Here is a 23,319-nt window from a genome sequence, read left to right on the forward strand (position 1 = left end):
TTACCTGACCAGGCCATAATCCTCAGAAAGGAAAGCAGATAGAAATGCAGTCTCAAACTCATTCCAAGTGGTTATGGTGGACCGTCTGACTTCCCACCAGTCTCGTGCTGTTCCGTACAAGACAGTACGGAAGGTAGCCAGGATGTCTGCATCTGTCAGGGGATGTATAGCCAAAAAATCCTGACATTTGGTTAAGTACAATAGGGGGTCTGTATCATCTGAAGGCCTTCCAAATGTAGGGAAATTTAATTTTATATGGTCACTTTTAATCACAGATGTTAAAGGAGGGGCTGAAGAGGTTGAAGGAGTCACTGGAGCAGAGGGAGATGGCTGGGATGAAATACTGGTAGTGCTGGGATCTGGTGGTGTCAATACACTTAACTTTTGTTGATCTGCACTTTTATTGACACTTTGAAATCCTTTCTCCACTTCACTTTTCAACTCTTTGAAACCGGTGAGACATTGATCAGTTTGAGTAACACATTGTTGGAGTTGTGAAGTTATCTTATTATGGCTTGTTTGGAAAGTGTTTTGAACAGCTTTGATGTCCTGCTGAACCTCTGCTTGGAGTTGATCAACCATGAATCGTAGTTCGGACACCAAGGTAGATTCCACCTTCTGGAGTTCTTCCGTAATCATTAACTTCATTGCTTTAGTCAGGTTATCTGCTTCAGATTCCTCTTGTTGCTTAGTGGTAGTAATCTGGGTTAATACTTGATTTTTGTTATCCTCCAATTTTGCAGCAAGATCAGCAATCTGGCTCTGGTGATGAGAAGAGGTATCTTTCACTTCCTGGGTAAGTTCATCCACTCTTCTTTCTTGTCTTGCCATTAAGTCAAACAAGGTATCCCAGTTCCCTTGTACCCGGGCAGTGACTTCTTGAATTTCCCTTCCAGGAGTTGGTAGAATGTTGGGCAGGTCATGTTGTGCTACTGAAGAAGGAGTTCCACCTTCAGATGAGGTGCAAAGTTGCATGTTATCCACTTGTGGTGCCCAGGTGAGAGTTTGCACTGGAGTGCTCCCAGCCAGAACAGGAGTGGACATGTGCATACGGGTTCCAGGATGAACAGGGCTGAGTGGAGTGGGGGTATGGTAGAACACAGGAGCACATGGAGGTGGTACCAGAGGCATCCACGGTCGCAGTGCAGGCGGTTATACTGGAGTTGAGATGTCTGGTGGAGGCTCAATTTCCACAAAAGTAGTTTGGGAAGGATTGGGTATGCGCCATGATTGCTGTGATTGAGTGTAAGAATGTTGAGTGTGAAAAACAATAAATATCAGTAAATGAGATGTGTCAGTTTGTTTGTCCCTGAAATATTTCTACTAAACAACAAAATACAACTTTTCACAACTGTTCAATCAGTATTATCTCAAAGACACTAAGTAAATCAAAAACAATAAGTATTCAAAGTAAGTCACCTTCCTAGGACATGTTGTAAGTGTCAAGGGCATTTCAGCAGACCCATGTAAGACTGAAGCCATTCATGCCTACCCTGTGCCTACGAACCTGAAAGAAGTTCAGCAGTTCCTCGGGTTAGCAGGGTGGTATCACCGTTTCGTTCCCAATTTTTCCAAGATTACTGAACCCCTCAACGCACTGAAAAAGAAGGGACATAGTTTTCAATGGTCAATTCAGTGTCAGCAAGCTTTTGACCAGCTAAAGTCTTGTCTCACCTCACCTCCCATTCTGGGCCATCCCGATCTTCAGCGGCCATTCATTGTTTACACCGATGCCAGTGACATCGGCCTGGGTGCCATATTAGCCCAACGGAGAGATGTCGGCAGAGAAGAGGTTATAGCCTATGCAAGCCGAACCTTAACTGGGGCCGAACTCAATTACACTGCAACAGAGAAGGAATGTCTTGCAGTCATCTGGGCCCTGGAAAAGTGGCAACATTACTTGGAGCACAAGCTTTTTACAGTTGTTACCGACCATGCTGCGCTGCAATGGGTCATGAACTCCACGAAAACCACCAGCCGCCTCATTCGTTGGGTCCTGCGATTGCAGAAATTCGATTTTGTTATTGAGTACCGAAAAGGGAAGCTAAATGTAGCTCCGGATGCTCTATCCAGATCTTCGGTTACCCCAGGATGTAACTTGTACACCAGTGGAAAAGACCCAGCACTGCCTGTATCAGATGTTGTCCTGTGGGAAGAACAGCACAAAGACCCCGAAGTTACAAAATTATTGCAAGCGGTTGCAGATAATTGTGCCAGTCTGATTGACCAGTACGAAATAATTGAGGACAAATTGTATCACAAAACATACCTGACAAATAACCAACTGCATTACAGAATCTACATTCCCAGCAGTCTCAGATCCACCCTTCTCCAGTACTATCACTCCACTCCCATCTGTGGCCATGGAGGAATCTACAAGACCTATAAGCGACTTCAGGAAGTAGCATTTTGGCCAGGCATGTGGTCAGCGGTGAAACAGCATGTGAGGACCTGTGTTAAATGTCAAACTCTGAAAAGTGATAACAGGAAGCCTGCTGGAAAACTACAGCAAATCACAACAAGCCGCCCAAACCAAATGCTGGGAGTCGACCTCATGGGTCCGTTGCCACGTAGCACAACTCAAAATGAATACCTGCTGGTCTTTGTTGATTATTATTCTCGATGGGTTGAGTTGTTCCCTATTCGGAGTGCCACAGCGAAGAATGTTGCCTCCATCTTCAGAAAAGACATCCTGACACGTTGGGGCGTACCAGACTTCGTTCTCTCCGACAGAGGCACTCAGTTTGTTTCATCTGTTTTCAGAGAGTTATGTGAGAACTGGAGTGTTATTCCCAAATTAACTACAGCCTATCATCCCCAAACCAACATGACCGAAAGAGTTAACCGAAATCTCAAGAGCATGATGGCAGCCTATGTGGACGACAACCATCAGAGGTGGGACCAGTTCTTACCAGAATTCAGATTCGCTCTTAATTCAGCCGTTCAAGAGACCACTGGATTAACCCCAGCAGAACTCCAGCTGGGTAGAAAACTCCAAAGTCCAATGGACAAAATACTCTCTGGGCCTAATCTGACCCCAGACGCTGCCTCATATAATGTAGTGCATCATCTTCATCATCTGCAAACTCAAGCCGAAGAAAACAGCAAGAAAGCCAAAATGAGACAACTGAGGAACTATTACAAGAATAGGAGAGATGTAACATTCAAAAGCAAGGATCGAGTATGGTTGCGTAACTTTCCACAGTCTAATGCACAGCGTAAATTTAGCGCAAAACTAGCACAAAAATGGAAAGGTCCTTACCGCATTATTAAGCAGCTGGGTCCGTTGAACTATCAAATAGCCCTTGAAGACACAGGAGAAGATGTACGTACAGCTCACGTTTGCAACATAAAAATGTGTTATCCAACGGCTGAGGAATTGGAGATACAAGAAAAGAAAAAACTCCTGGATATATTTCAAGAATCCTCTGATGACGAAGATTTTCTAGGATTTTAATCTGAGTTTTCTCTCTTCTAAACAACCATAGGTTGTTTTTTTTTCTAAGGAGGGGAGAGTGTGGCAAACAAGAGAATCTGTCCCACAACATGGGTTACTTTCACTTTCATTTTAGCGTGATTTTGGGTGGAGTGTGTCAATTAACGATGGAAGGGAGTTGTATTTAAAGGGAGCGTGGCGTACCTGAATCAGAAGCGTCATCCGTTTGTTTGCACATGAGGGTTGCCCGTATGAGTGAGGTTATGGTGGAAAGACGGCTGCGTGTCAATCAGCTGTTTCACGTGTATGTCTGGTGCGTGACTGAAGCATTGCACTTCCAGACCAACTGTCATGAGCTGTCCTGAAGACAAGGCAAAAACCGCTTATCCACTTATCTTGGTGTCTGGTGACTCGCAATACTCATTGGTGCCTTCAATACCTGCAAACGTGGTCAGTACCTCTGCGCCGCCATTACACACACTGCAACACACGCACGCACGCACCCACTCGCATAGCTTTCATATTCGCACATTCTGTGTGCTTAGTGTTTTGTTTATAATTGTTGTTGGCCGTTAAAATTATTGTTGCTGTTGATTTAATGTTGGTGATTTACCACAAGATTTATGAGATGTTTATCCAATGTTTTCTTTGTTCTCTCTTTTTTTTTTATGGACTTTTTTGTGAATGAATGTGGACACGAATCTGCGAACGTGGATTAGCGTGACGCGGTCGGTTTCCGGCACGGGGCTCGGATCTCGAAGACCAGAGACCGCTAGTGTGAACTTCATTAATTTATTTATTTTTTTTTTTTTTTTGCCCATTTCGTTTTCTGTGTGAATTATGATTTTGAACATATGGAAGAATAAATATTCCTTGTGAAATGACCTTTTTCCTGGGGTTATTATTATAATTTGTTGTGTAACAGGTGGTTATTTTTCTGCTATCCTGGGTTAAGTTAATTTTTGACAGGTTTAATCCTGTCTGGCGCCCGAAGGTTTTTTCTTTAAAATATTTATTTAAGTTAGGGCGGCCACCACCGTTATAGAGTGGCGCCCGTACAGGGACTTGAACTTGAAACCTGCTTGAACACTTGAAACTAGAGCTTTTGATTTTGACAATTCTTGTGAACTATTGAACATTTGAGGAAAAAAAAAAAAAACTCTGAAACATTGTGATTTGTAAACTTTATTTTTTGATGGAAAGTTAGTGAAAAAGTGAAATTATCTGAATTAATCTTGTAAATTGTTTATGCTTGTGAAAATTGTTTTTTTTGTGTGTATAAACTGGGAACGCTAAATTAACAATTAGAGTGTTATCTCTAAGGTGTCACAGTAATTGATAATCGTTTGAATAATTGAAATAAGTGAAGGTGACTCGCAATACTCATTGGTGCCTTCAATACCTGCAAACGTGCGTGACGCGGTCGGTTTCCGGCACGGGGCTCGGATCTCGAAGACCAGAGACCGCTAGTGTGAACGTGTGAACTTCATTAATTTTTTTTTGGTTTTTTTTTTGCCCATTTCGTTTTCTGTGTGAATTATGATTTTGAACATATGGAAGAATAAATATTCCTTGTGAAATGACCTTTTTCCTGGGGTTATTATTATAATTTGTTGTGTAACAGGTGGTTATTTTTCTGCTATCCTGGGTTAAGTTAATTTTTGACAGGTTTAATCCTGTCTGGCGCCCGAAGGTTTTTTCTTTAAAATATTTATTTAAGTTAGGGCGGCCACCACCGTTATAGTACTTTCCTCTCCGTCTGAATCCAGTGAAGAGCACGCTAAAGCTGTGAAGTATACTCACCTCCAGAGGTGTGGACTCGAGTCATGTGACTTGGACTCGAGTCAGACTCGAGTCATGAATTTGATGACTTCAGACTCGACTCGACAAAATGTACAAAGACTTGCAACTCGACTTGGACTTTAACATCAATGATCGTGACTTCACTTGGACTTGAGCCTTTTGACTCGAGAAGACTTGCTACTTCCCATGAAAACTGGGGAAAAACGTTCACGGCCGCGCCACTCTGTTTATCTAGCCTGGCTCCGCCCTCCTACGTACTTCCGCTTAATTTCATTTTCCTTCAGTACTACGTCTGGGACTGCTGTATATTCTTAGGTTTCCAGAAACAAATTTTTTGTAGGACCAATCAGCGAATAGAGGGAGTGGCTGAGAACGATGACGTTGATGTGATCACACACATGACTAGCGTCGGCCAATAGTGAGCCTACGTGTGACGTACAACACACAGACGCGCTGCTTTATCAAGACTCGAGGAACAGAGAGAAGGAAATGAATAGTGGAATAAAGTCGTTTTTTTTGTTTGTTTTTGCGCACAAAAAGTATTCTCGTCGCTTTATAAACTTTATAAAAGACAGACATCTTATTCTAAACATAATCCTCTGATCATTCGGACGACCACACGTTAGCGATTGGCTACGGCAGATCCTGAGTGACTCTGGGCAGATCCAATAGTTTTGAACTTTAACAGAGAACCCACCTACAAGGAAGTAAACGTTTCTCAATGGAGCGAGGCCAGACTCTCTGTACAAATGAAATGTACGAGAGTCTGGTAGAACCAGGCTACTGTTTATCTGCATCTGTGAAAAAATGTGCACCACCTATATGCATGCAGAGAGCGCGCGCGCTGCCTGCACGACATCCAATCACTGTAGTCCCACGTTGTTTTGATTCGACAGCATCTAAGCAGGCACATTGCAAGACAACCAATGAAGCGCAACAACGCATGCTATGAATTTGAACGAATGCTAAGCACCTTATTGGATGTACCGTAACTTGCTACAGAGCTGCCAACTCTCACGCATTCACCGTGAGACACACGCAATTGACACTTTTCACACGTTCTCACGCCACACATCCATTTTCTCACGCACAGAAAAATCGCGAAGCAAAGAGGACACGGAGACCGACAGACTAGGTTACTTATGATATAAAAAACTCTGCTCTCAGATTCTGTCACTTTTATTATGAAATTCAGACAATAAATACCTTTTTGGCGCTTGTAAATGTGACACGACAGATCCCTAGCGGCTTGTGAACCGATCATCTCTAGCTGATAGTAAATAACGTTAAACACGAATGAACACTGTTGAAAGATACAGTACAACTTACCGAAATGTATATTCCTCATACATAATATCGACCCATCAATCAAAGGGGTCAATAAAACAGTTGGAGAACAATTGTCACATAACATTTACCTCAGGAAAGCCATAATGACCATAATATAGGCACGTTAGTTGGCTAGAAAAAAAGAGCTATAGAGAGTATTTTGCTAAATATGTGTACTATATTGCATGTTTATTATATTTTTACTTATATCATTAAATAAAGTTGTTATTATAATAAAAAAAACGCATTATATTTAATTTGTGTTATTTTTAACCTAGGGCTGTCTGTATGTTTACAGCATTAGGTGAGTTGTTTTTTTCTTGAGAAAAATTAATGCCTATCTTGTGTAGCCTACCTAATATTTATCCAAATGAGTCAATATTAAATCAAATCACAATAATTGAATTGAACTGAAATAATAAAAAAGCGTAGCTTACCAGAAATTGAACCATGTAAACATTGTAACATGTTGTCACTAAACGTAATAAAATTCAGTTTAGTTAGTAAAATGTTTTGACAATCACAATACACTTATTGTGATGCAAAAATTACAATTATTAATAATTGCATCACAGTTGCACCCATCCCCCCCCCTTCCTTCCTGTTCAGCAGAAGAAATAAATTCATGTGAATTTTTTTGTGAAAATTAAATTTTCTGTTTTTTACTTTATTTGATTAATGTCATTGTATAAAAAGAGGTTTAAATAAATACAAATCTTACAGACATACATGATTTGTATACATTTTATTTCTGTGGTAAGAGGACTTGAAATGACTCGAAACTAAAATGGTAGGACTTTGGACTCGACTTGAGACTTGTTGGCTTTGACTTTTGACTCGACTCGGGACTTGCCTCATCTTTGACTCGACTTGACTTGGGACTCGAGGGCAAAGACTTGAGACTTACTTGTGACTTGCATAACAATGACTTTGTCCCACCTCTGCTCACCTCCCTTCTCTCCGTTTGAGTCCAGTGCAGAGCTCATTAAAGCTGTGAGTTATACATACTCTCCTCTCCGTCTGAGTCCAGTGCAGAGCACGCTAAAGCTGTGAAGTATACTCACCTCCATTCTCCGTCTGAGCCCAGTGAAGAGCCTGCTAAAGCTGCGAAGTATACATACCCTTCTCGCTGTCTGAGTCTAGTGAAGAACACGCTACAGCTGCGAAGCATATCCACCTCTTCTTCCATTCGAATCCTGTTGAGGCGAACGTCGAAGCTACTACAGTAATTGTTTTAAAGAGATGTTTTAATTAAATAAAGAGACTTTTGCACTTACCTTTTGTTGTCCTGCCTGCTGTGTCCTGCGGTGTAAGTCAGGGGTGACGGCCGGTCACTTAAGTGCCCACCACGACCTGTGACACCTACACTGTTACACTTTTCTGTAATTTCTATTTACTTTAAATCCCCCAGTATTATACTGCTATTTCTCTTTACAGTAAATAACTGTTATTCCCATTGCATCGTGGGCATTTTCTATGACGTTTAACACCACATACAGAGACTTACTGTATTTTTTTAATTTGCTGTATACTACTGTATTTGACGTAACGGCCTCTCTGGCTGGCACCATTCCATTGTGCTTTTTATTTCCTAATTTTTGCCTTACACCGCGTGTCTACAATGCTATAATAGCCAGAGGCGGTCTATATTGGACACACTGAAGTGACCGGACCTTTAATACAAAATGCAAACCTGTTTGTCCCAGAAATAGCACGAGCGCTTGGACTCGGAACTCGGTACGTCAGAAATATAACGGCGCATCACTATACACTGTCTGGGATTTGTCGTGTCGCGCTGGAGCATCTAGTGTAATATCACTGTGGTCTGACTGTCTTTTGTTGGATAGCGCCGCTCGTGTCGTGTCTGGCCCGGGGTAGAGACAGAATTCCCTTCACAGAGAGAGAGAGAGAGAGACCAGCAAGCAAGGTAAAAAAAAATTCTGTGTGTGTTGACAGGATTGTGCCCAGTTTATGCTATACTCGTCAACATGGCGGTAACGAACTTTACCACGGTAAACTGCGCTAACGTTTCATTTCACAGACTTTGTTAGATTATTGAATTGTCAAGTTAAAATACGCCAACGAGCAACGCTTAGTTTACATTAACAATAAATTAACTCATGTGAAATTCTGTTTTGGTTGTAGATAATGTTGGCCTACTGATGAGAAAATAACATTGTATGTTACAGTAGCTAAGTTTTATTTGGCTAGCGGCCACCTTTCTAGTTTTAGCATTAGTTTGCAAACTATAACATATTATCATTTTTTTTAATGGAATTAATATTTACTTCCATTTTTGTATGTGTTAAAGGCAACTGCAACAAAGCGCCAATTCGCGCCAGTGACTTCTAGCAAGATTCCGGAGGTAGGCCATTTGTGATATATTTTGAGATAAGTTTGATGAAATGATTAGCAATATATGATAAGTGCTTTGGAGCCACTGGTGCAGACTAGGTAGCATACAATATCTTATAAAATCTCTATAAAATTGTCTAACTTTATATCAAATAAGTGACCTACATCATGTCTAACTTTATATTTATTACACAGCAAATGAACCAATCAGAAGATGGACCATTTTCTATGTTCAGTCCAAGCGGCAACCCCCCTGTCTCTTGAAACCAACACCGAAGTGAATTAAACGGCAATTCATCGACTGGCCGCTTGAGGCTGGCTGCAAAAGTGAGTCAAATCTGCATCTCCCCCATGTTAAAATGCCAAACTTTACAGCAGAAAAAAAAAAAAACATGTTTACAACCTGGAGCAAAAAGTGGCTTTGGTCTATACAGCAAATTTTGCCCTTCATGACAACTGGGAGGGGGGTGAATTTTTTTATAACTCATCCGTTTAAATTATATTAAGCCTTAAATTTCTGCATAATTAAGGATGTCCACTTTTGAGTGACAGGTGGATTCCCGCTGCTGTGGTCATTAGTCATCATTAGCCATTTGTCTGCTGTTTGTTAGCCGTCACGTTACCTCAGCTAATTGTCTGACTGTAAAAATAAATTAATTCGGGAGTGATGCGCTACCATGGCGACGGTCGGCCACGCCCACTTTAGGCTTCAAAAACGTCTCGGGTTACGACTGTAACCCTTGTTCCCCGAGAAGGGAACGAGACACTGCGTCGTCTTCGTGACGACACTTTGGGGAACGCCCTTAGCGTAGCGCATCTGAAGCATGAATGAAATCTGTCCAATCCTGATTGGTGCTGCGGTGGAACGTAGTCCTCTGGGAGGGCGTCAACACACTCTTTTTTGTGTTGAGTCTCAGCTCCAGGCACCTGATATGGGCCAGAACGACATCTCGATGCCGAACTGCCATCTCGCGCGACTTGGCCAATATTAGCCAGTCGTTGATATAGTTGAGTATACGGATGCCCTGGAGTCTCAGCGGAGCCAGCACTGCATCCATGCACTTGGTGAAGGTGCGAGGGGAGAGAGCTAGGCCAAAGGGAAGAACCTGATATTGGTACGCTTCGCCCCCGAAAGCGAACCTCAGGAACTTCCTGTGACATGGAAGGATGGATATATGGAAGTATGCGTCCTTCAGATGCGTCCATCCTTCTTGGGAACTATAAAGTACCGGCTGTAGAACCCGGACTCCCTGTCTGGCAGAGGAACACGTTCTATGGCCTCCTTGACCAACAGGGATTGAACTTCCTGTTCCATAACCCGAACCTGCTCTGGGCCGACCACAGTCCAGACCACCCCATTGAACTTCGGGGGAGGGGAGCTGAACTGCAGTCTGTAACCCAGCTCTACAGTACGCAGGGCCCACGCAGATATAATCGGAAGGCATGACCATGCGCCGAGATAATCTACTAAGGGAACCAGCCTCTCGAGGCTGGCCTCGGGTGTCAACCGAGACTCGTTCCCGACCCCCTGAAGTGGCTGACCGGCAGGGAGCAGTCGAGAATGATTTTCGGTGTGCGGACGCGTTCACTGCCCAGCCACAGGTCTTTCTAGAGGTGGCTGGAGCGGCGCGCATGCGCGGGAAATCAGTGAGGCCCAAAGCGTACTGGACGGCGGGAACACAGCACTGATTTCCCGAGAGCTCCGGGAGGGAGGCGACCTCGATCGCGCCACCCCGGGGGGGGCAGCTCTCAGTGGTCCGGCCGCAACTAGGACCGCTTGGAGGAAGCCTTCTTTGCCTGAAGGACGGTCCTCAGATCGACCTTAGGCTCAGAAGGCTTGCCTCGAGAGCGCCGCCTCCTTTGCCAGGCTCCTTCGGGAGGGGCGCTCTCTTTTTGCACCTGTCGGTGCGAGGAGCTGGCAGACGGCCGAGGCTGCCCTTTTGAGGCAGTCTTCCCCGAGGAGCCAGAGCGGCGAGGGAGGTATTGATGGAAAACCGCCGACAGCTTTTTCACCTTAAGAAACCTCTCGACTACGGAACAAACCGCACCGCCAAAGAGGCCAGAAGGCGAAATCGGGGAGTCAAGAAGAAAATGTTTTTCCCTCTCCTTCATCCCCGACAAATTTTACCAAAGATGTCTCTCCACACACACCATACCAGCCATGGAGCGGCCGATGGCACGGGGAAGTCGGTGGCTTTCCTCAACTCCGTGATGTCATTTGGAGAGGGACCCTCGCCCTCATCAAGCTCCTTGAGGAGGTCGGCCTGATAGGCCTGCAATACCGCCATAGTATGCAGGCAACTACCAGCCCGCCCAGCCGCCATATAAGCTCTGCCCACCAGCGAAGATGTATCGTGGCATGGCTTGGTGGGCAGTACCGGGGCCTTAAGGGACGATGCGGCCTCAGGAGAAAGATAGCTCGCGAGAGCTTCCTCCACCCGAGGCATTTTCCCATAGCTCAGCCGCCCCCAGCACATTAGAAAAATCAAGCACTGGGGATTTGGAGAGCCTTGCTAAATATGTTTTTTCCCACGACTTGCACAACTCATTGTGCAAGTCAGGGAAAAACGGAAGGCCCCGGCGTGGAGGTTGAGACCGGCGCTTATAAAACCTTTCATCCAGCTTACTGGGCGGCTGGATTTCTGGTTCTTCTTGTGGCCAGTCAATTCTTAATTTGGCCACAACGCGGGTCAAAACCTCCACCAGCTCCTTTTGAGCGGGTGCATGTAGCGGGGGATCGAGCTCCACATCACCCGCCTCGATGCTTAAAGCATCTGACTCCTCAGAGCCAGATAGCTGAAGCATCGGTTCCTCCACCTCGCGGGAAGAAGCCGCACCGCGGGCTTCCACACGAGGCAGGAAAACATCCAAATCTTCAGACGAGGACCGGGAAGATGCCGAAGCAGTCCCGCGTCCCGCTGAAAGATCCATCTGTGAGCCCCACGATCTGCGGCGCCGCGCTGCCTCGGCAACGGCGGGCCCAGAACCGCTGGGTTCGCGAGCTTGGCCGCTTTCATCAAACACGGCCAGCCGTGAGAGCAACAATCTGAGCGGCAGCTTATCACATTTGCTACAGGCGGCTCCCTCGAGAGCCGCCCTAGCGTGCTGCACACCCAGGCAATGCACACACAGCTGGTGTGTGTTCGTGCCCGATAAATAGCGCGGACACGGGTGCACACACGGTCTGAACTGCTCGCTAGACATTATGCTTGTGTAACTGATTATATAAGGATATATAAGGATAAACAACACTAAATAGGACGGACAATTCACACAGAGTGCTTTATCTGAAGAGCAAAATGCTAACGTGTGTTTGTGCCAGCGTCCCTTTGTATCTTCCGGTTATGCCGTCATCTACTACGTCATGACGCAGCACCAATCAGGATTGGACAGATTTCATTCATGCTTCAGATGCCCTACGTTAAGGGCGTTCCCCAAAGTGTCGTCACGACGACGACGCAGTGCGAGTTCCCTCGAAGGGGAACGGTCTTCAGAAACCTACGGGTGACGTCACGGACACTACGTCCATATTTTTTTACAATCTATGGTTCAGTCTCATCAGATTAAATGTATCCAGGTAAGCACTGCAGTGAAACTCTCACTAATTCATTCATACCAAATCTAGCATTCTAAACAACTTAAGTTTATATTTTTGCATTATTTTGATATTTTATTGGGCAGAAGACTCTCTACCTTTGCAGTCCCACCTGAACAGGATGGTCCTAACATCAGCGCACAGGTGGGTTAACTACTGTAGGAAGGAGAACGATCATCACACAGTGATTTCTTACTGTGTATTTGTCTCAAACAGGTACCCCTTCACTGCAGACAAGCTGAAATGGGCTAAAATCATTGATTTCAGTCTTTCTTTCTATGGATCTCAGCATTTTTGGACAGAATTTAGGATTTGTAAGTATTACAATTTAATCTGGCATAATTTAATTTAGTTCAGTTGAAATGTTTGAATATGCTATTGACTAAAGCGGTTTACAAATATATATTCTTAAGTTATTGTAAAAATATTAATACAACTGTAAAAAAGGAGGTTAAAATATTTTGACACTAAAAATTTCTCTCTCTCTCTCTCTCTCTCTCTCATAGTGTTGGAACCGGGATCTCCTCTGAAGGACTGAGTACATTTGTGTTTGTGGACATGCATACAGACCAGGGAACATTCTGATGTTGTCAGTCAAGTTCTGAACAGGAACTAATCTTTGGAGAAGTTCATTTATTCGCAAAGGTGGACAAAAACTTTGCGTTGACTTTTTAAAGATTATTTTGATGATGATTTTTACTCTTATGCTGTAGAAAAGATGGAGGAGTAGACAGTCAGACATTGATTATAATAAGAAATGTGTCTTGAGCATCAAAGAGACTTCTTTCAAAAACATTAAGACACTTAAATACTTCTTTTGGCCACCAGTGTACATGAATCCAACAAATTTTTGTAAATAAGTGAAATTATTTTGAAGGTGGGGTTATGTGTCATGTATTGTGAAAACAACTGTGTTTTGTCCTGTGTTGGACATTTCTTTTTTGACTGCTTAAAAATGTATTTATATTCTGCAGTTTTATGAATGTAATGGTTGATATTTCATTATAATACTTGTATAAGCTAAATAACCAATGACTCTACATTCATTTTGTCAAATGCTAACGTTTTGTTTATGATTTTATGTATGTTTTTAACAATGTGTGCAGTGAAGGACAGCACATAATGTGTTAATTTCACATGTTTACACATCTTTGTGCTAACCTTTCTGACATATTTACTGTTAAAATCATTAACACAATGAATGAGTTATAATTAACACATTTTTTAACACAAAATTAACACAAAATTAACAAAATGTTGTCCCTAAACTCACCCATTAATGTGTAAAAATTTCACACATCATTTCCAGCATTGGCAGACTGTTTATTTTGTGATATATATGAAATGTTTTAAATAAAAAAAACGGTATTTTGTAATAACTTTGTCTAATTTGTTTGTATGTCAGTAGTATTTATGTAGGAAATTATTATTAAATCATTTATTATTATGAAATCTAATTTATATTTAGAACAAATAAAAAAAAATAATTACAGTAGTGTACTGATTAGCTTCGTTTTTACAGTAATGCATTGTATTACACAATTACAGTATCATGTAGTTACTGTAAAACTGAAATACAGTAATGGTACTTAAATCTTAATTACAGTAAGTTACTGTAAAAAACCCTTGAAAAGTCTAAAAGTGTATCTAGTCTCCTGTGGTCTCCAACAACAAAGCTGGCATATGTTGTGGAATTAACAATACCATGGGAAGAGGGGCTTGAAGAGGCGTATGAGAGGAAAAAGAACAAATATTCCAACCTGGCAGCTGAAGCATCCCAGAATGGCTGGAAGACCAGCATCTTCCCAGTAGAGGTGGAATGCAGGGTTCATTTGCCACATCTACCACCAGTTTGCTGAGAAAAATAGGGCTGAAAGGGCCTCTCTCCAACAGGCCATCAAGTCCATGTCAAGTGCTGCCGAAAAAAAGCAGTAACTGGCTCTGGATCAAGCATAAGGACCCCAACTGGGCAGCAAGGTAGAGACAGATGGTATGCGGTCAGGCTTAGGCCCGACTTAGGGAGAAGGACGCTCCTGCCATGCAGAGCCAATCAGGGATATAGAGGGTATGGCATGGAGGGGGGTGTACTTGGGACGCTGGGTACACCATTGAGCCTTCTGGAGATGTTGTGGGCTTCAATCAACGAAACGTCGATGAAGCAGCGTGCCCACCTGATGACCCCAATGACATACCTTACCCTCCTTTTCACCACTCCACACCGACTGCTACTGTCAAGAGTTTCCTACTAAAGAGATTGAAACATCTAGTTGTATTAGCTTTACTAGTCCTCCAGGAGCAGAGCCAACTGAAATCAAACTTTTGCAATAATGGCCAAAAAAATAAAGATAAAGTAAATTTGTTTTTGTTCCTTTTTTACATAGATAAAATAAATAAATTATTTGTACATTTTTGAGGTGCATCGTTATGCCTATATACACATAAATTTCATATGCACATACATTTTATGCGCACACACACACACACACACAGTAATTGTCAAATGAAAACAGGACAATGAGGACAGGTTTTCCACCTAGTAACACTTGACATTTATGTGAGTAGAAGCTGATTTGCTAGATTATATAGACATCTACCACAAGAACAAGGCACTGAGAAAAAAGTTCTCCATTTGGCATATTCATAGACTGTAAATATGTCACTGCTAAAATTCTTGATTTTTCATCCCATATTGATGCTGTCTGCATTTTTTGGAACAGGCAAGTACAATGAAACATTTAGCAAATTAAATTCCTTAATTCATCAGTAAACCTGTGATTTACACATTTGAACGAGTTTTTATCTTTGATATTGGTTTTGCTGATAATGTCATTGCTGTTATTTCAATTGTCATTATTTTAAAAAACATGGTCATGAATATTGAGTGAGAGCCAGTAGTTTTGATGTCTCTCTGATGGGAATGTATAGGGGCTTTCACGCCGGAGGAACCTTTACATAGTTCCTTGAACTATTGGCGAAAGTATGTTACCCAGATTTTGGCGTGTTCGCACCACAGGAACTAGGAACTATTTTAGTTCTAGGAACTCTTTTGGAGGATCTAATTCAGCTCCTATTCAGAGTAGGGTCTAAACCAGCACTATGAGAACTATCCATGACATTAGTGTACACCAGGGCTATTCAATTAGTTTCATTCGAGGGCCACATTATCAAATCGAAAAGTTGAGGTGGGCCGGTGGGTTGGTTTGGGGGTTTAGCTTATTAATTGAAACATAACAGTTTCAATAAATAAGTTAAAGTAACCCTTAAAAAAGTGTGGTATTTACTTGGAAATGTGGTACCCAACAGTATGCAAATATATAAAACCATAATAAATAAAAACTTGATAATTTACAGCTGTACAACTATTTTCCTTGGAACAAATCAATTATTTATACAAACTTATAGCTGTTGGTGAGAAATAATAATTATTTTATTTATAGTTATGCTTAAATGAAAATATTCTGACAGTGAGACTTGATAACCACAGGCTACTCGCTTCCACTGCATAAAAAAAATGCCTAAACACAAGTTAAAAACTATACGCACCTTTACAAAGAAACTGACATCATTTCATAACAAACATTAATTATATATTCCTCTACCCACCTAATAACACTAATGCAATATAAATCACTATATTTACTATTATACTACATAATATTATAGTAGTATATATTTACTATATTTATTTATTACTACATAGTAGGCCTATTATTCAATATAAATATTGCACATTTCTGCCCAACCCATGGTAAATTAGGCTACTACAGTACATTCATGGTAAATGGGTGATTAGGGGATTTAAAGTCTTCTAATTTCGTTCATGCCACAATGTTTCTCCTGCTTTCCTCATCAGTCTTGTTGGGAATGTTGAGGCTGTTTCATCCGATTTAATACTAATTAAATCATCGAGTGATTTGTGGTTTGTAACATAGCTTTCTGCCGAACTGAAACGCTTCCCACTGGTTGTCGCAACGCTGTTTAATTCTAGTGTCCAGGACCGGGAGTAAACACAACTCCGTGCAGGTCCGTGCTGAAACAACTAGTGAAACAACTGAAAACATCGCTATTTGTTGTTATACTGTACTGAACGAGAAACCGCTTCAGATGATTCAGTGACGGAGCGGGCCGAATGAATCCGAATAGTTTTAGACCGTTATGCAAGCGCGTTTAGAACCGAACCAAAATAATGATTCATTCACGAATGATAGGTAGCCTATCGCTGGTTCAGTCGACATAAATTCGGGACACATATAATAACTGCTGAAATATTCGCACATAAAACGTTTCTCAGGTCAATCGGAGCGAGTATCAAACTGAATTAGCCGCACCGTCACCCCGGTTTCACACCGCAGGCGTCAGCGGCGCGTGAACAGCGCGCATTTTTTTCGGCGTCCATGTTAATCAATGAGTGCATTCACACCGGGAACAGGAGCAGCGCGTGAGCGTCAAGCAGGAGCGTCGCGTGAACAGCAGTGCAGCGAGGGTTTCGGCGTCCGGTCTATTTTTTGCTGTGCTGCTCACGCTCAATTAAAGTGAAAGCACACTTTTAATGCTTTTGATGGACAAAATAAATGTGATTTAACACAAAACGTGCTCAAAATGAACAGAATAAGCATGTCAAGAGTTTTAACAACAATGCCAATGTCTAGTGTTTTAACAATTATGCCAGAAAAGAAAATTAAGTATAACAAATATGTATTTACCCATTTAAACTTTTTAATTATTCGTTTTGGGTGAAAGTAAGGTGTATTATTATGAAAACAAAAATGTTGAAAGAACTGACCCATTGTTTGAAATGGTTATATTGTCTGCCAAACACGGTTTGCAGCCGCTGCTGTGACGCCGGTTTCACACTGCACGCGATAGCAGAGCGTGAGCAGAGCAGGAGCAGTGCGTATGGTGAGCAGGAGCAGGACACGCGCGTTTTGCTTTCACACTGGCAGCGTTTGTCACGCGCGGCTGAACCGCGGCTTGTGTACAGACAGAGTACTCTATAATGGATAAGTTGGCATTGCTTTATTTCGTTTTCAAATACATTTAAGAGAAAAGACTTGTCAAGAAGCTTATTCTATTAATCATTTCATTTATATAACTTTTGATTCGTCTTTGTTTTTATTGTTCGGGCAACAAGTTTGTTTTTGGACATTTGTTTTCTTTTTAAATTACTGTTGGTCATTTGAGTGACTGTTTAAAACACAATAGATATCATCAATGCGCTTTTGGGGTAAAACTGCGGTGTATTTTGGCCTTGATCAATGCGTGTCACTTTAATTCAGCGTAAGCGGCGCGTTAAAAATAGACTGGGCGCCGAAACTATCGCGGCACTGCTGTTCCTGCTCTGCTCCTGCTACGCGCTGCCGCGCCGCTTCTGCGTGCGGTGTGAATTCACTCATTGATTAACATGGACGCCGAAAAAAATACGCGCTGCTCACGCGCCGCTGACGCTTGCGGTGTGAAACCGGCGTGACGCTGTACTACGCTTCCAGTGTGAATACTCGCGGGAGTCTGCTGCTGCAGTCACGATGTAGTTGCGCGGATGTGCCGCTCGCGCGCCGCTCACGCTTGCGGTGTGAAAGAGGGGTCAGGAAAAGAGGAGGAGGGAGGTTGGTGCCGTCGGGCCGCATGGAGATGATTGGCGGGCCGCCAATTGAATAGCCCTGCTGATTGGCCAAACGCACGCGAAACACCAGCACCCACCATTTTTTAAAAAGCTGTATAAAAACACAGATTATAGCTTATATATTTACTCCACAAACTATGGAAAACAGTGATAGATGGGCCTCTTAACCTTTACGCTGAGGAGAAAATCCAACGCAACTTTGAGGTGACCAGGCGAAACATGATTATGCATTTCTGCTCAGCTAGCAGAGCACTGGACATCAAGTCAAGTCAAGTCAAGTTTATTTATACAGCGCTTTTCACAATACAGATTGTATCAAAGCAGCTTCAAAGTATTAAATTAAAATAATACATCAATGTTTGTTTCTAGTGGAAAACGTCCACGTTTGGTAATGCTGATCAATAGTATTGTTGATTGATTAATTAAATTAAATATCCCCAAATATCCCCAAACTGAGCAAGCCAAAGGCAACAGTGGCAAGGAACCGAAAAACTCCATCAGGTGACCTAATGGAGAAAAAAAAAACCTTGGGAGAACCCAGGCTCAGTCGGGGGCCAGTTCTCCTCTGGCGTTTATAAACTAGAGGTCGGATTTAACTGTAAGATTAAAAGTATTATCAACCACACGGCATACGCTTATAACTTTTCATTAATGTCTACTTTCGATGTATGACAGTTCTATCTAATAACGTATTAGACAAGACTGTTAGACAGATCGTAAACTAACGCACACGGAGAATGCAACCACACTGTGAGCTCAGGCTCTAGGCTGGCTGGCGTTCTCAGCACCGTCAACATAAAGGTCCGCTCCATGCAGTCTTCAAATAACGCCGCGCTGAATCGAGCGGACTGTGGGATCAGTCATTGATGTTGTAGGTCAAGAAAATTTGTGAAAGAAGTTGTTTTAAGCGCAAACGAAAAAGAGAAAAAGAGGAGAGGGAGGCATCTTTATTAAGACAGGTTCCATCTATCAAAACATTCTTCAAAAGTAGCCAGGCCCAGGAGGAGAATCAGGGTGAAGAATGTGTGGTAGATCATGATGACGAGCAAACTAGTGGAGTCGAGGAGGCTAGTGTTAGCAGCGCATGGAGAACCGAGGAGAAGAGGAAAGGAGAGGAGGAGAGAGACAGACAGACAGGAAGGAAACATTAATGGGTGTGTGTATGTGTTTGTGTGTGAATTATGGAAGGAATTGATTCATATCACTGGATTGGTAAAGGTGAGGCACTATGTGATTGCATATGCCAGCTAGTTGCTCGCTAGAGGTGTTACCATCAAATAGTAACCAAAAATTCAAAAGCTTGATTGTGTGGGTAGGGTGGGGGGCCCTACAAGATATTGTGCCCAGGGGCCTCTGAATTCTTAATCTGGCCCTGCCTAGAACTATCCGGTGTGAAAGCCCCTTATAACACACAGTAATTAGACTATACACCACACAAAGTAATAGCAAATAGCAGATGAATAGAGGTACTTTTGTTTTTATAACTTACAATTATACAAAATCTGAAGATCTAACACTCTGTTTTTATGTTTCAGCTGATGGATTTTATGAATACATGATGTTTGAATGTGTCTACAGCACCAGTGATTACAGTGATATGGTGTTTCTTGTGTCAATGTCCTTCAATAAAGTTGTGGTTGCACAGTACAACAGCACTGCGGGGAAGTTTGTGGGGTTCACTGAGCAGGGAGAGAAAAATGCTGAGTACTGGAACAAAAATCAGGCATTTATGCAGGGGCTGAAAGCTGATGTGGACACAGTCTGCAGACATTATGCTCAGGTCTTGGACTCATCTGTCCGTGATAAAACAGGTGAGTGCTACAAGACCCTTGTCTCATGTTTACTGCATTATAAAGATCTCTAACATGTGTGTCCACTGGTACAGAAGAAACACACTCAAAATGCATTAAAACAAAGTGATTTATGATTGTTTTTAATACAAAATCAATAAAATATATTTTACAACTGGATAACATTACACAGGGGTTATTTGACAAAATCTTCACTTTAAGAAAAAAAAAATTCAAACTAAATAATAAGGAAACATGTATGGTCTTTTTTTCTCGACAATCCATTTCCGAATTTAAAGAAACTACTTTATAGTTCATATAATTCATGTTGTTCATAGTTTAATTCATTCAAGCATTTTAGCTAATTGTCACCTAATGCATTTATATTTTTTTGTGTTATACATAAGAATACTGTAAGCAAATTTTTTTGTGTTTTTTTTTTTCTTCTGGTTTAGTAAGACCAAAGGTTAAGATCAGTTCAGTGAAGCAGGCTGAAGGCAATCATCCAGCTGTACTGATGTGCAGTGCATATGACTTCTACCCTGAAAAAATCAAAGTGTCCTGGCTGAGAGACGGTAAACTGATGACCTCTGAAGTGACCTCAACAATGGAGATGGCTGATGGAGACTGGTACTACCAGATTCACTCTGAACTGGAATACACTCCTAAATCTGGAGAGAAGATCTCCTGTGTGGTGGAGCACGCCAGCTCATCTCAACCTATTGTTAAAGACTGGAGTAAGACAAAACATTTGCTTTACAGTCTTTCCTTTATTAAGGCGAGACACCACAAAAACAACGATTTTTCATGCAGTGGTCAGTTTTGAGATTTTGGGCTAGTTTACTCCTTCAATATGTGTTCTTTCAAGCTGCTATAAAGAAAACGTAGAAAATATACATTAAGATGTTTATTTTATTACATTTTGTTTACTTGCGGCAGTAAGTTTCTCCCGAATTTACCAGGAAGTTATCATTCCAGCGTGACACGCCGAGATCCGTCTGTTCACTGAAGTCAGTCAACGCTATATGTTACCCAAATATGGGCATTTCCTTTCTATCAGTAACCAATCGTGAATGTTCAAAGGGGTATTTAACGACGAAATCTCATTTAGAGCTGTTTAAATCTTTAACTGCCTTTTTCTCAAAATGAGTTTTTTGTCATTCTCCAGTATAAACATCTCAACCTATGTAGCACCTATGTACACCAAACTTTCCAGTTATACACTTAGCAGTATTCTGAAGATATTTTCAGAGGGATTTTTTAATAAATCATTCCTGGCCTGATTTATGTGACATTTTAATCAAGAAAATATGGTGAAAATCTATTTTTTTTAAGGCTATGGACAGTATATTTTAATTTCCTAGGTAATGAAAGCATATGTCCTGAAATCCCTCTGAGTTTTTATTTTCATCTTGTGTGTAAACAAAATGAAAAAAGAATTTTGCATCTGGCTTTATCATGTTCAGATCTATCTACCGAAAATATATGCAAAATCGTGCATATTTAATGAGATGCCTAATTTGCATAATTAAACATACAAATTTCTAAAACTTGTAATACATTTTTTTTTATATACTGTTATGGAAAAATGTATCTTTCTCTATATTTTATTTTCAATGATTTAACAAATGAATGCCATACATTCATTTGTCTGTATTTTGAGTTTCTTTTATTATGTTGATACAGCTGCAGGGTGTGTGTGTGTGTGGGACTTCAGAGGTGAGAGAATTCCCGGGGGTAGGGGAGCCACAGGGGTCCCTTTTGTTCCTTGTGCTGTGGTGGGTGACAAGAGATAACACTATAAAAATGCTGGCCAACCTCTTCTCTGAGTCTCACTCCGCCTGCAGCTGGACTGTGGATGGACTGGGAACATTCTTGCAAGAATACATATCTTTTAAGGACAATTTGAATCATGATGTCTCTTATGCCTGATGCTGTTTTGTTAGTTATTTGTTTTTGCCTCAACAAATTTGTGTAAGTAATCAACTGAGGAAGTTTCATGGTGATATCTATTATTTTAAAATTTTACTCTATTCACCTGTAGTGTCTCGCCTTAATAGTGTTGACATATTTATGGGAGCAAATAGAAAATATGGAAATATTTTGTTATTATTATAACATGTAAATAATGCGAATGTACTAATATCATTCGCTAACATAGCAAGAACTCCGTTCCCCACAGATCCGTCTATGTCTGAGTCTGACAGGAATAAAATCACTATTGGATCCTCTGGTCTGGTGCTGGGAATCATCATTGCAGCTGCTGGACTCATTTACTACAAGAAGAAATCAACAGGTCAGTGGAGATGAGAGCAAATCATGCTGATACTCATCCATATACATCAGTGGTTCTCAACTCTGGATCTCAACTTTCCAGTTTAGCTCCAACCCTAATCAAACAAACCTGAACAAGCTAGTAAAGGTCTTAAAGATTTCTAGAAGCTACAGGCAGGAGAATATGATCAAGGTTTAATCAAACCAAACACTGCAGGACCTCGAGGGCCAGAGTTGAGAATTCCTGATAATATCATGTCTGTACATTCATCTAGCTTGTCAATAAATTGTTATTTTTGCTTTGTCAGGGAGGATCCTGGTACCAAACTGACACCAGTAAGTCTAATGTTGAGGCCAACTGAAAGAGGACCTCCTTGGATCACTGATGTATTCTCTTTATGCCACATCTTTTGTACAGTCTCCTTATACTGAACTTTTAATCTTTTTAACTTTAATAATTAAAGTAATAATGAAAATTTAAAAAAATTGCGTCAACAATGACTTGTATTTGAGCATATCTATGTAATGTTGGTAGTGATAAAATAATGTGTATTTTACTATGTGTAATGATTTCGCTTGAACTCTTTAGTGCTAATTGTATGTGGATAGAAACAATGTGAATAAAGATGAGCCAAATTTAGATTTTGAAATATGAACCTGAAGAGATTTAATTGATTTATTTATTTAAATGTTTATTTCAAAATACTATGATTTAGATATATAAGGAAATGTTATGTTTAATGTTTAATACTTGAACTAACCTGTTCATATGAATTGGCTTTCTCCACCTTCTGACGCGTCACTACGGCGGGAAAGTGCACAGGTGTTAATAGTTGAGGAGAATTGTTTGGCAGACAGGTTAGAGTGTGGAGAGCAACAGTTTTCTTCAATCGCATGTTATGGTATCGCTGTTCACATTTCATTTTCTTTAAAGTTTAAATTGAATTTTGTTTGAAAAGTAAACTGGCGATCGTGATCAATAAACCACGGCTTTTTGTGTTACGACTGCATCTCCGTGAGTGCTTGGACGTGTATCGGGAGAGAGTCCTCCGCTAACCTCAAGGGCATAAAGAAAAGTTATAAAAAGGATTAGCGTCTACAAATGCATTGAAGAAAT

At 41.4% G+C, this 23,319-nt stretch overlaps 3 protein-coding genes across 3 annotated transcripts in view; all 3 read left to right on the forward strand.

Moving 5' to 3' along the window:
* The window catches only part of LOC311098381 (H-2 class II histocompatibility antigen, E-S beta chain-like), a 52,552-nt gene extending 29,932 nt beyond the window's left edge, over positions 1–22,620 (forward strand). The window contains exon 5 of the mRNA XM_084138555.1: positions 22,511–22,620. Coding sequence (XP_083994681.1) covers positions 22,511–22,533 — 23 coding nt within the window. The 3' untranslated portion in view covers positions 22,534–22,620. The remainder of the gene's footprint in view (positions 1–22,510) is intronic.
* The window catches only part of LOC311098383 (H-2 class II histocompatibility antigen, A-U alpha chain-like), a 131,170-nt gene that overhangs the window by 15,540 nt on the left and 92,311 nt on the right, over positions 1–23,319 (forward strand). The window lies entirely within an intron of this gene.
* Positions 15,127–22,639, forward strand: LOC311098382 (H-2 class II histocompatibility antigen, E-S beta chain-like). The gene is made up of 5 exons (XM_084138556.1): positions 15,127–15,235; positions 19,674–19,949; positions 20,384–20,665; positions 22,111–22,224; positions 22,511–22,639. Exons 1-5 carry the CDS (start codon positions 15,172–15,174, stop codon positions 22,531–22,533), a joined length of 759 nt encoding a protein of 252 aa, XP_083994682.1. The 5' UTR covers positions 15,127–15,171; the 3' UTR covers positions 22,534–22,639.

The sequence above is a fragment of the Abramis brama genome, assembly GCF_963993115.1.
Source record: "Abramis brama genome assembly, chromosome: 16".
NCBI classification, from domain to species: Eukaryota; Metazoa; Chordata; class Actinopteri; order Cypriniformes; family Leuciscidae; genus Abramis; species Abramis brama.